The 12771-nt window shown below is 39.0% G+C and overlaps 1 protein-coding gene across 7 annotated transcripts in view; it reads right to left on the bottom strand.

Annotated features, from left to right (window-relative positions):
- Positions 1 to 308: 308 nt before the first annotated feature.
- anln (anillin, actin binding protein) overlaps positions 309 to 12771 on the bottom strand; it is a 30545-nt gene continuing 18082 nt past the window's right edge. For 5 of the 7 annotated variants that reach the window (XM_028597749.1, XM_028597754.1, XM_028597751.1 and 2 more), the window contains 8 exons: positions 11139 to 11171; positions 11002 to 11020; positions 7994 to 8106; positions 7215 to 7268; positions 4700 to 4786; positions 4216 to 4323; positions 3686 to 3858; positions 309 to 1823 (listed from right to left, as the gene is read on the bottom strand). In XM_028597749.1, coding sequence (XP_028453550.1) covers positions 1709 to 1823; positions 3686 to 3858; positions 4216 to 4323; positions 4700 to 4786; positions 7215 to 7268; positions 7994 to 8106; positions 11002 to 11020; positions 11139 to 11171 — 702 coding nt within the window. In that variant the 3' untranslated portion in view covers positions 309 to 1708. The remainder of the gene's footprint in view (positions 1824 to 3685; positions 3859 to 4215; positions 4324 to 4699; positions 4787 to 7214; positions 7269 to 7993; positions 8107 to 11001; positions 11021 to 11138; positions 11172 to 12771) is intronic. The other 2 variants (XM_028597755.1, XM_028597756.1) reach the window with 1 other exon arrangement.

Here is a 12771-nt window from a genome sequence, read left to right as displayed (position 1 = left end):
GATGGGTTTATTGCACCAGTTGATTACTCGATGGCGATAAAAACAAACATTGTGCAGCCCTAAGCCAGACCCTCCTCCACCCAGCGCTGTGGCGATAGCTCTGCCAACGTGAGCCTAAGGTAAAACCGACTGACTACACAGTAGCCTCCTGTCGGAACAGTAAAATATAAGACAGGTCACCAGACAGTCATTAGCTTTTTGGTTAACCTTATGAATGAAATTAAAATATCTCTTAGCTCTCAAAACGCATTGTAGACTCAATTTAAGGTTACATTTTAATAAAATGACAAAAGGAACTTAAGCATCAGTAACCTGGTCCATTTTGTAGGCATTTATTGATCGATGCACAAATACCTGACAAACTGAAGTCTGTTAAACTCGCTGTTGAAAGCACTAACATATTATCACTCACTTGCATGCTTCATGATGAACTCGTATGTAGAGAAGGGTATGCGTAAACAGTACATCTGGTGTAGTTCATTACCAACATGATGAAAAAGTGTCGTCTTCTACTTGGACTAATGTGAAATTCTCAATCTGAAATTACATTTACCAACACCCTGCAGGGTCACTGTAAAGTCTGTTACATACTCTGCATAAGCAATTACAAATTCTCCTTTAAAAATAAACAAATCCGCACTTTGACAGGATACAAAGATGTAGACACAACTTGTAGTGGCCATTGCTACATCTACCGAGAAAGCCAATACGATGCTGGAACAAAATAACTTCTTTTGTGTAGATGGGCCATTCTTTAAAACATCAGTTACAGAGTAAAGACTGGCTGATACATTTTGAACTGTACTGTACTGCAGTAGAATGTGTTTAAAGTCAAGTACAAGCAGTGTTACACAGTTTATCCACGAGAGAGCACTGACTACTTTGTGTTCACACTGTAAAATGTTCAGACTTGTAAATCATTTGTTTATACCTCTGTTATATCCAAAACTGGACCGTTATCAAAAAATGTTTGTTTTGCATTTTCATAAAAATGAGTGTTTGGTCAGGTTCTAGCATGGAATATGTAACAGACCTTACCCCCAGTTATGCAAAACTTGAACTTCCACACCAACATTTACAGAACAATACACAACACTAAACAAACATTTCAAAAAGAACAAAACCTGGGGTATAATTGGAACCAAAAATCTGTGCACGACAATAAAGAAAAGATGTGAAAGTCCTGCCGCAAATTATAAAAGCTAATATATAAAGTAAAAACATATAAGTATTGTTCTGTGCTGTCAAGCAGGATAAAATGTGATAAAACTGTGGTGCCTCAAATTAGTATTTCTCTGTAATTCAAACACATATATATATATATATTTTGATTTTAGCTTTAAAACCAAATAATTTAAAGCCATGCAATGTGTCAAGAACACTTAATATTGGCATTAACATAACACAATTCAGCAACACAAAACAAAAATACCCCAAAAACAGAGTATCAAACCATTCTAGAGGTGTATAAGAACCCAGAGCCAAACCCCGACTCCTACACAAAATACTGTACTGAAATGTTTCAAATGTATGGCTTTATTTACTTTCCTCTGATCTATAACTTAAACACTAACGTGTTTGATTACTAATCTTCTGGAAAATATCCACAAGTTAAAAATATTTAACAATTCTTATAGTGTATTGCACTTTGTATTGGCCATGTGTCCCTGATATTGACAGAAGGGCTGGTTGGGACAGAGTGCAGTGATTACAGCGGCCTGTAGCAGGCGTCTGGCTGCCACATTCGCAGATCCACCACAATCTGGTTCAGTTTCTTCATCCACAGATTCCTCTCGTCCTTTGTGTCTGCACACAGCCAGTTTCTGCACAGAAAAACAATGCAGGCTCACGGTGATGTAGGTAGCTGGGTATCCTTCAAAGATTTTCGATACCAATACCGTGACTTCGCTACCGGTAAGTAACCATACTTTATTTTCCACTTCCAATTTCAGAAAACAAAAAGAAATACACTAGGGCGATTAACGATTATTTTCATAGTCGATTAATCTGTTGATTATTTTCTTGATTATTTGATTAGTTGTTTGGTCTATAAAATGGTGAAAAGATATTCAGTTTACTGTCACAGAGGAGAGAAGAAACTAGAACATAGTGACATTTAACAAGCTGGAATCAAAGAATTTTTACTCAAACCGACTAATCGGTTATCAAAATAGTTGGCGATTAATTTAAGAGTTGACAACTAATCGATTCATCTTTGCAGCTCTAAAATACATGTTACACATTACGGCACAACTCTTAATTTTTCAGCTCCTTCTACATGAGCCCATCTCTGTGCGTAACGTAGTTTTTCCTGCAAGTCTCTATGACGTGTAATGTTAGACAGCCAATCACAGACATTATTAGATCTCTGTAGAATCATGCTGCGTGCTGATTGGCTCACTGATGCTGAGATTTACTCCTTAGATATCGAAATGGGGTACTGAATGAAGAGGCATGTGGCCGGGTAGGCTCAGTGGGTAGAGCAGGCGCGCATATTTAGGAGGTCTATGCCTCGACACAGAGGTCCAGGGTTAGAATCTGACCTGTGATGATTTCCTGCATTTCTCTCTCTCCCCTTTCTCACCCGTCCTGTCCATTAGAAAGGCAGAAAAGCCCAAAAAATAGATAAAAATAAATTGTAATGATGAGGCATTATTCGATACTTTAGAGGGTAGAGCTTCGTTCGGGCCCCAAAAATCAAGCCCGACCCAGCCCGTGCACGTTGTGTCCGAGCCCGGCCCGGCCCAACACATTAACTGGAATTATGAGCCCGAGCCCGATTTCAACCCGTGGGCCGTCATAACTGACATTCTCAACTACAATTCAGAGTTGTTTGAACTGCAGAAATCTGTTTAAAATGATCTTAATGAATAATGCAACAGGAGCGAAGCATGTAAACTGCGCTGTTTGTTTATTCAGAATGGAACGGATCGCAAATGGATCTGAATGAAGAAACGTAAAAAAAGACTCAACGTAGGCTATTTCTCTGGGAGGGCTGGTCCGCTTGCCTCGCCCTCAGGGGGAGCCTATGCTTGGAGAAGTAACAGAAGAGGAGGTTGAAGGCTGACTATCATCTTTTCTGCCTTGGCGAGCCTGCTTCATGTGTCTCTTCATCATCCACTTCTCCGTTTTATTTGCTGTCATAGGCGAACAGCGGCCGCACTTAATGCACTCAACAAAGCCGACACATATGTTGTCACTTCCCACGACTTGTTTAAAATGGTTCCATACCTCCGACTTTCCTCTAAACTTGCTCAAAGGTAATTCTCCTGTTTTTCTTTTTTTCTTTACATCCTCAAGCTCCATGTTGCACTTAAGCTCCACCATACAGCCCACAGCCCCAGTGTGATGCGTGCGAGAGGAGGAGACTCCGCGCATGACACATGTTGCATTTTGTAACTGTAGTCCAACAATAGTTCTGATTATGGCATAGCTTTCTCCCCACCCAATTAGTCCCGACCCGGCCCGGCCCGAGGATAGTGGCGGAAAATAACGGCCCGGCCCGAAGTCGGGCCGGGCTCGGGCAGAGAATCTAAACTCTATTAGAGGGTATTCGGTCGGATCCTTAAAAGTATTGAGTTCGGTACCCAGCCCTACTGTTATTTATAGACAAACTTTTTTTAATAGACATGTAAAAAAAAAAGAAGTGTATATATATATTCCTTTGTATACATCTGGCACTTACTTGGTGACACACATGGTGTTCTTGCACTGGCTGACTAGTGTTTCTTTGTCATCCTCTCTCTGTGGCCGGACTGTTATCAGCTCAAATGTGTTGGGTCTTGCACAAAACTCTCTGTTGGCTGGTTCCACCTTCTTACTGGTGCAGTTAGCCAGGTTGATGCGACCAATGGGATTCTGAAAAGCAGAAACAAACGATTAAAAAAAGGGGTTAACACAGACAAACTGTCAGGTGCCTCAGTCCATTGCTTAAGACACTGCACTGGCTACCTGTCTCTTTTAGAATTGATTTTAAAGTTATTTGACTTAGGTTCCAGCCAGATCACTAAGGTCCTCCACTGTTTGGTTTTTCCCTTTTAAATGTTCCTAATGTGTTCCTAATGTGTAATAAAAGTACAGGTGAAGGTGCATTCTGTTTTAACGGCCCTAAACTGTGGAAAAATAAATGAAACTAATATATACAAAACACCACCAAAAAACAGGAACCACCAGTCAATACAAAATAAAACAAAATAAAGAGTTTTGCCCACTTACCTTGCGCTTCTCATCGTCTGGGTAGGTCCAGTAGGAGATGCAGTATCCCGACAGGACACACCACCTCCGGTGCCAGGCTCCGAATCCACTCACATCTTCAAACATCGTCTACAGGGGGGAGAGGAATCATAATCACAACATATATATTTGTATTGGGAAATAGCATCAGCAAATCAATGCCAGCCTGAGAATAGCTCAATTCCACGGTAATGATTTGGCATGGGCCAGTTACCGATTTCAAGGTATACTGCCGTTTGGTAAAGTCACTGTTTCAACAGCTAAAAGTTCCCTTCATACCGTTCCTAAGGTATACATCCTGTTTTAATGTGTCTTGAAGGACAGAAAGTGCAGTTTATAAACCCCTCTTCCTGCCAGTGTGCAGTGTGTTTTAAAATAAAATACATTGTGTTCAATGGGGGGAAAAAAAAGTTATCATACTGTCAGAATCTTCTGCCTAGTGGTGATTCAATCTGCTTGCACTCACCAGGAAGCCCTTCTCCTCCACCTTTGAGCCAACCTCACACTGCATGGTGAGGTAGACGTGGCCCTCCAGAGGGCACAGGAACGGCACCTGGAATCCAAAGTACAGACGATGAATGAAAAGCCCAGGTATCATGTTCACCATTCAAAACACTTCAAGTTACAAGATATGGTTAAACAAATAAAGGTTTAAGAGGTGGGTACCAAATTCAAGTGCAAGAACACCATGTGTGTCACCAAGTAAGTGCCTACCATTTATATGTATACATATGGAGATATATGTATACAGATAGGTAGATAGATAGATTTAAACATATCTATTAAAAAAAGTTTGTCTATACATAACAGTAGGGCTGGGTACCAAACTCAATACTTTTTAGGCACCGACTGAATTGCATCCTTTGTTTAAAAAAAAGCCTCGTCATTCAATACCAAATTTCAATCCCTAAGGAGTAAATCTCATCAGCGTCAGTGGGCCAATCAGCACGCAGCATGCTTCTACAGAGATCTAATAATGCTTGTGATCAGGTGTCTGACTTTATAGGTTGTTGAGACTTGCAGTAAAAACTCTACGTTACGGCTCATGTAGTAGGAGCTGAAGAAAAAAAAAGTATCATTTAGGAAGCGGTATTGAATTTGTTTTACCGACGGCCAGCCCTAGTAACAACAGTTGCTTAGAAGCACCTGTCAATCATAGAGAGACATGAAAACAACAAGAACAGATCTGTGAAAAAATGTAAGACCTGTGTGAACAAAATGTAACACTCTGCACACAAAATTCAATTCTTTGAGGCCTTATTTTTTTTTTTGGAATATTAAATGTAATACTTTTAAGACATCCTGCTATAGGGGGTGGCACGGTTCATGAAAAAACATCCGAACCGTTCGGTTCGCTTGACTCGGTTCGGAGTAGGGCCAGGAGATACGGAGAAAATTAAATATCACGATATTTTTGACCAAATACCTCGATATCGATACCGCAACAATATTGTAGTGTTGACTGTTTGTGCTTTCACAAAATATTTACACAATGAGATTTGTGATAAATAATCATCAATAATGTGGATATTATGACTAAGTGGGTAAAGGCAAATAATAGAACAGTTACAACAGTCTGGTAAATTCCGAAAATGACATCACTTTACTGTAATCCAGCCTTTAGGACCAGGAAAAGACACATATGCCATATTACGATATCCAAAATCTAAGACGATATATAGTCTCATATCACGATATTGATATAATATCGATATATTGCCCAGCTCTAGTTCGGAGCGTGTGTGCGTTCCACGGTTCGACACATGCACAATGTAGCCTTGTGACCTCAGACAGTGGGTTTCCTTTTCGCGTGAAAGAAGAGGTGTGGACAAGTTACCAACGAAACAAACAGCAAAAGACCGTTTCTGCCAACCTGTATACATTTTAACATCAACAAACTGATGTTTTTTCACTCTAAAGCTGCTGCTGTTTCAATCCTGTCAGCTCTCTGCAGTGGGCGGGGCTGCTCAGTTCCCCCCACGACTCACACTCAGACACACACACACACACACACACACACACGATGCAGGAAAAAAAAAACTGAGATGAGACAACACCGCTACGCAATGATAAGTTAAAGTCCAATAAGTACTTTATCAACCCGTATGAATGTGTCCCAGCCCAGGTTATGAAATTAACTAACAATGTAAAGATCAACAAGTCACTGACAGACATGTTCAAATTTGATGAATTCAATAAATTATTTTTTGTCTTAAATCCACCAGCCATTTTCATATTATACCAACATTTGCAGCATCCTGAGCCTTTTTGGTAAGGTTACTAGGAAATCTCATCCCAGAGTAATTTTATTCTCCCCAAAAAGTTTCCTTTTTATTTTTAAAGAACTATACAAAAAAAAACGCAACTTTTTTCTATGTTTAACGTATTCTGACTTATTCAAAAGACAGATTTAAGAGTTCCTCTCTTTTTCTTCTAAAGGATAACATTTTTTGTAAGAGCTACACTGAAGTTGTCAGTTTGATAAATGCAAGTTATTTCAATTGATATTCTGTAATATTTCAATCTTCGTGTGCTAAAAAGGCACATAAGTTCCTGTAGATGGCAATACACATTCTCATTTTTTTGCCAAATAAATGAAAAGCATGTTGAAATCCTCAATGTTTTCCCTCTTGCTGTATGAAAAGCACACCTAGCTTTCCTCAGAGATGGTCTTAACAATGTGCTTAAAGTCAAGTCAAATTCAGTTTGTGCATGATAACATGATATTACTATTTTTTTAATACTGTATCCTACATTGTGGATAATTAAGCTATATAGCATATGCTGAAGTATATTTCTGGAGTGTTAAAGATTAAAAGAAAAAACAACAAGAACAGTACAGAACCGAAAACAGTGACCCTAAAACCGTGATACAAAGTGAACCGTGGGTTTGTGAACCGTGCCACCCCTACCCTGTTATAGTGATTTCACCCTCCTTCCCACACAAAGAGAGAAAAAATACAATTAGGGCAAGTAGTAACCTTGGTATGAAACATGTCACTGAGTAGTTCTCTTTCCCTTGCTTCATATTTGATCTAAAAGAAAGAAAGCAAGGTAGGTGGCTCAGGAGGGCACAGGGAGACCAAACAGGGTTACTGTGAGTCTCTGTAGAGCCTGTACACAGATATAGGACTACAGTCCAAGTGAGCCATTTGCTGGTGTCATCCATACAGCAAGGATACTGTGCCTTCAAACAAAGGGCAGCCATAGATTTAAAAATGCAGAATAAAAACAACCTGTAACAATATTACATAATTGTCTAATTGTCAATTTTTGTTTAACCGCAATGAACAGCTAACATTAGCTAAGGTCTTAAGGTGTATGACTGGTAATTGTTGATTTTGTTTAGATATGCCAAATTGTAATTATATAAGTGATTATTGGTCAGACTGTTGAGCGAAAGCTATACTAGTTGGCACTTGACCCCATTCACGTTCATAGCAACAAAAATGAGGATACGGTTACAAAAAATGCGTAGTTTACTTCATAGGCTGCGTACCTGTGTTATTACATTATCTGGGTCACAAGACAGTGATATAACCAAAAGACATAACCTGGGCTTCGTTTTAAACTTTAAATTATTTTAAAAAGTAATAAATAATTATTTATTTTTTTATTTGACCGAAAGAGACAATTATATTGTTAATCGCAATTATTTGTGAAACAATTAATTGTACAGCAACATTTGGAATGGTTACAGCTCTATGTGGAAAAGGGACATGAGGAGATTAGGAGGAGGTGACATTAATGGCTTCCATACCTTCTCCAAAGGGAACTTGTTTTTCCCAATCGAGGACAGGGTGAGTTTGTGTGATCCGACCAGGATGAAGTTACTGGTGCGAACAGCATTGGGGCCTCCTGGACTGGCCACAACTACACACACAAAGAATGACATCATAAATACCTCATATGAAACTTAAAAGGGATAGCTTGAATTTTTTGAAGTGTGGTTGAGGTACTTCTCCATAGTCGGTGTATTACCTACAGGAAATAGCCCCGTTTGGAGAAGCAGGCAGGAGTACCGACACCAAAGCTAAGCAATGTGCTGCTGTGGACCGGGGGGGGCAGCGGAGATATATATATATATATATATATATATATATATATATATATATATATATATATATATATATATATATATATATATATATATATATATATATATATAGTAAGGGTGTGACGAGATCTCGTTTTACGAGATCTCGCGAGATTAAAACATGACGAGACTTCTCGTCGAGGTGAAAAGTTGTCTCGTGAGGCGATGTGATGTCAGTGTGATGGAGCGTGAAATTACTATTGAAGATCCCCCTGCCACTTTTAAATCATTTGTGTGCAAACATTTTGGTTTTCCTGCGGAAATAATAAACGGCGAAAGAGTGACAGACAAGACGAACGCAATATGTAAACATTGTAAGAAAAAAATGCCGTATACCGCGGCTAACACGAGCACTATGCAAAAACACTTACAGCACCACCACAGCTCTCTACCAACTACAGCACCCGCGACGAAAACATTAAAAGGCCAAACGACTCTAGAAGCCTTTGCATCTCTGCCACCGGTAAGTGCAAGAGCCACGGCAATAACGAGGGACATAGGCGTTTTCATTGCAGCTGATATGAGGCCATTTTCTGTGGTGGAAAATGTCGGATTTCGGCAACTCCTAAATATCCTTTGCTGTCTCCACTTGCCAAAGCATACCTTTCCATCCCTGCTACCTCAGTTCCAAGTGAGTGTGTTTTTTCTACTGCAGGAGACATAGTTACTGCCCAAAGGTCTCAACTGCTGCCAGAAATAGTCGACATGCTTATATTCTTGAAAAATAACATGACCATATCTTAGGCTGTTCTGTGTAGTTTATCTTATAGAAAAAAATTGTTTCTGTTTGCACTTGTAGTTTTGAGAGAGCAGTACTTTGGTTATTGATACACTTACTGTTTGCCTTTAAACATTTTCTGTTGTTTACACATTTATTTTATTTATACTGTTTATTTTTTTATGTTCGATTTGTGGAAAGGAGTTAGATTTCACAGGGCAGAAGCCAGTTGGTAGATTTTATACAAAACATTTTGCAGTGTTTGCATGTCCTTTACTGCATATGATTCATTAAAATAGTAAAAAAAAAGTTAAATAACATTCATCATTAATAGTTGATTTCAAAAGGCACCTAAATTGTTTTGCATTTTGTGATTTTTCAGTTGAATAAAAAAACTATTTTCCATTCATATATTTCATCATTGAGGATTTCTTTAAAAAAAAATTTTAAATCTCGTCTCGTTCTCGTGAACCCAATCTCGTGATGTGTCTCGTCTCGTGGAGTAAGCGTCTCGTCACACCCCTAATATATAGTTATTTATGAGTCCTCACTAAAATAATATGATAATGCAGTTTAAAAATAAACTTGTTTAACAGAACAGAGGAACATCTAAATATATTAAAGTTCTGATAAATAAAATGTATACAAATACTAACTTACAATATTAAACTTAAAGTCCTTTGACCAAAAACACAAGAATAACAAAAATCAGAGTGTTGCCAACAGGGACGTTGTAGAGCGCCCTCTGGTGGACAAACTGTGCAACGCCAACACTCAGAACATGGTTGAAGGGTGTTTTGTCCGTTTTTATTTTATTTTTTAAATATTCATTTATCGGCCATTATAAATGCTGATACCGATAGTTTGGAAAATGCCTAATATTGGCCGGGCTCTAGTTCAAATGTACGCTATATTTAGAATATTTCCACTGCTAAATCTTGCTATCTTTCTAAAGCCGTTATGTCCATCTATGCCACCAGACTATTTTGGGGAAAAACAAAAACAAACAAAAAACTGTAATTTTACCTCACAGAACTTGCTGGTTTACCACCTCCTCCATCAGTTAGTTTGTGTCACGGTTTGTCTGGTGAATCCAGACTAACCCTTTTAAAACCCCAAAGTCCCACACTAAAACAAACTAACCGATGGAGGCAGCGGTAGACCAGCAACTCCTGTGTTCTGCGAGGTTAAATTAATGTTTTTGCCAAAGGAGTCTTCAGTTCCTCGTCGTAAAGGACTGTCTGACAGCAAGGTGAAGCGCTGAAAATATTCTAAATATAGCGATCACGTCAGCGGAAATTGACTTTTTAGGTGTCTAAAACCCATTTAGCTGCCCCTTCCTCAGCAGTACATTGCTTATCTTCCGTCATCTTCTGTACACCGACTATGGAGAAGTAGCTCATACAACCCCACTTCAAAAGATCTGATCTATCCCTTTAAAAGGGACACACCAATTTTACACATCAAGATTAGTTTACTTCCCAAGGAGTAATATTTAGCCAGTGAAAACTGTTGTATAAGGTGTTCTTTATCAAATCAGCGAAAATAATAATAATCAGCTTTGGCTTGGAGACAACACATTCATAACAGAAAGTGTGCGTGACAAAGTAGGGGGGGGGGGCTTAAACAACTTAGGCATGGGGGGTGGATGTAGTGTAATCAAGAGGAGTATTCCAGTTGCATTATGGTAAGTGTACATGAAGCGGTTTTGGAACTTGACCCATTCTAGGAAATAAATAGGAATCTGCTTCGGCTTCTTCAGTTTAAACAATTATATTAAATCTGTCTCTTGTAAAATCTAACAACTTTATTGAAGTGCAGTACTCAACCCCTTTAAAAAGAAAAACATCTTGTGGCCTACATTAAGCATGTCCTTAAGCTTTTTCTGAATGTTCCATTACATTTGACTTAACAGAGAAAAATTGTTTTAGATTTATTTTAAAGTTTGACATACCTGGTGTCTGGCCACTTTTCTGCAAGACAAGATATAAAACCAAAAAGAATTAAAAAATACATTCCAATCAAATGAGAAGAGTTACATTCCGATATAAAATTCTTGAGGGTAGCAGAAAATAAATTTGAAATACTTACAGTGATGGCGAGGAATCTCTTTGGAGTGATAGCCTAGAAAGATAAAAGTAACGCAAATAATATATTTTTGATTACCAGAAAACATGGTCGTGACAGTGCAATGTCTGAGGGACAGGTCTGCTGCCGGCCAGTTAACATTCTTTAAGCGGGATTGATGCTTCTGCTCCACGGCGTGCTTTCACTGTAGCCTACGGCCTGAAGTTTATACTTGTGCGTTGATCTCTTGAACAGAATAGCAGGGCCGGCATGTGTGTATGCATAGGGAGTGTAAGGTAGAGCGAGTGAGAGAGTGACTGTGATTAGCTTCGGAGTGAGTACTGACTTGAGTCATAGTGAGAGAAACAAAGTGTCTCCCCTGTTCTTTCTGACCAAGGTGTGAAATCTGGAGCAGGAGAAGTTAACCCTCTCCTTGATTCCATGTTTTTTATGGAGAAGGAGAACCAGGAAATTAGTTGGGGGAAATGCAACGCTACCAAGCCACGGCCAAAACGAACCCATCACAGTTGTTGCGGTCTGTGTTGCCGTGACGTGTAGTTACATCTTTTGAGAGGTGCACGTCAGGCTACGGCGTAGGGTCTGTATCTCCAAGTACCTACATATGTACAGTACAGGCCAAAAGTTTAGACACACCTTCTCATTCAATGCGGTACCTTTTATTTTCATGACTATTTACATTGTAGATTCTCACTGAAGGCATCAAAACTATGAATGAACAAAATTCCAAAAAAAAAAAAAGTGTGAAATAACTGAAAACATGTCTTATATTTTAGATTCCTCAAAGTAGCCACCCTTTGCTCTGATTACTGCTTTGCACACTCTTGGCATTCTCTTGATGAGCTTCAAGACGTAGTCACCTGAAGAGTCCAACAGTCTTGAAGGAGTTCCCAGAGATGTTAGCACTTGTTGGCCCTTTTGCCTTCACTCTGTGGTCCAGCTCACCCCAAACCATCTCGATTGGGTTCAGGTCCGGTGACGGTGGAGGCCGGGTCATCGGGCGCAGCATTCCATCACCAGACCTGCCAACCTTGAAAAACGTTTGAGTAGCAACTTACTGATTTATTGTCAAAGTTCTGGCTCATGAACACGGCGGCCCGCACGCGAAAAAAATGTGCCATTAAATGTCAAATCTGTCTACATTTTAAACCCTAGAAAATAATTATGTTCAAGTAGGCTAGTTGAATTAAATAAAACATTTTATTTAAATGATCAGTCATATTTAATACAATTAATTGGATCATAATATAATCCAATAAAATAAAATTACACTGCATAATGAGCTTTTACTTTACTTTTTAAGTATTTGTCTGAAGGCGCAGAGCGGCCAGCCAAGGTCCGACAGACACCGACACATTCCGCACATCCTCCGCTCAGTTTAACCACTAACCCCCCCAGTACCGGTCAGAGAGGCGTGTTTACTTTGTGTCTTGGTCCTCCGGTGCGTCCAGCGACGGGCTCCGGTCACTTTTTAATTAGCCTACATCAGTAACAGTTAATTTTGTTACGGTATGTACTTAATCTTAGGAAAGGCAAAACATATATAAGACCTTTTGTAACAAAATCCAAGACTTTATATACCAATTGCAAGTCTTTATTATTATTATTATTATTATTATTATTATTATTATTATTATTA

This window comes from Perca flavescens, chromosome 14, assembly GCF_004354835.1.
Source record: "Perca flavescens isolate YP-PL-M2 chromosome 14, PFLA_1.0, whole genome shotgun sequence".
In the NCBI taxonomy this organism is placed as follows: Eukaryota; Metazoa; Chordata; class Actinopteri; order Perciformes; family Percidae; genus Perca; species Perca flavescens.
The sequence above is the reverse complement of the archived record's forward strand: the minus strand, read 5'-3'. Positions and strand labels throughout refer to the sequence as shown.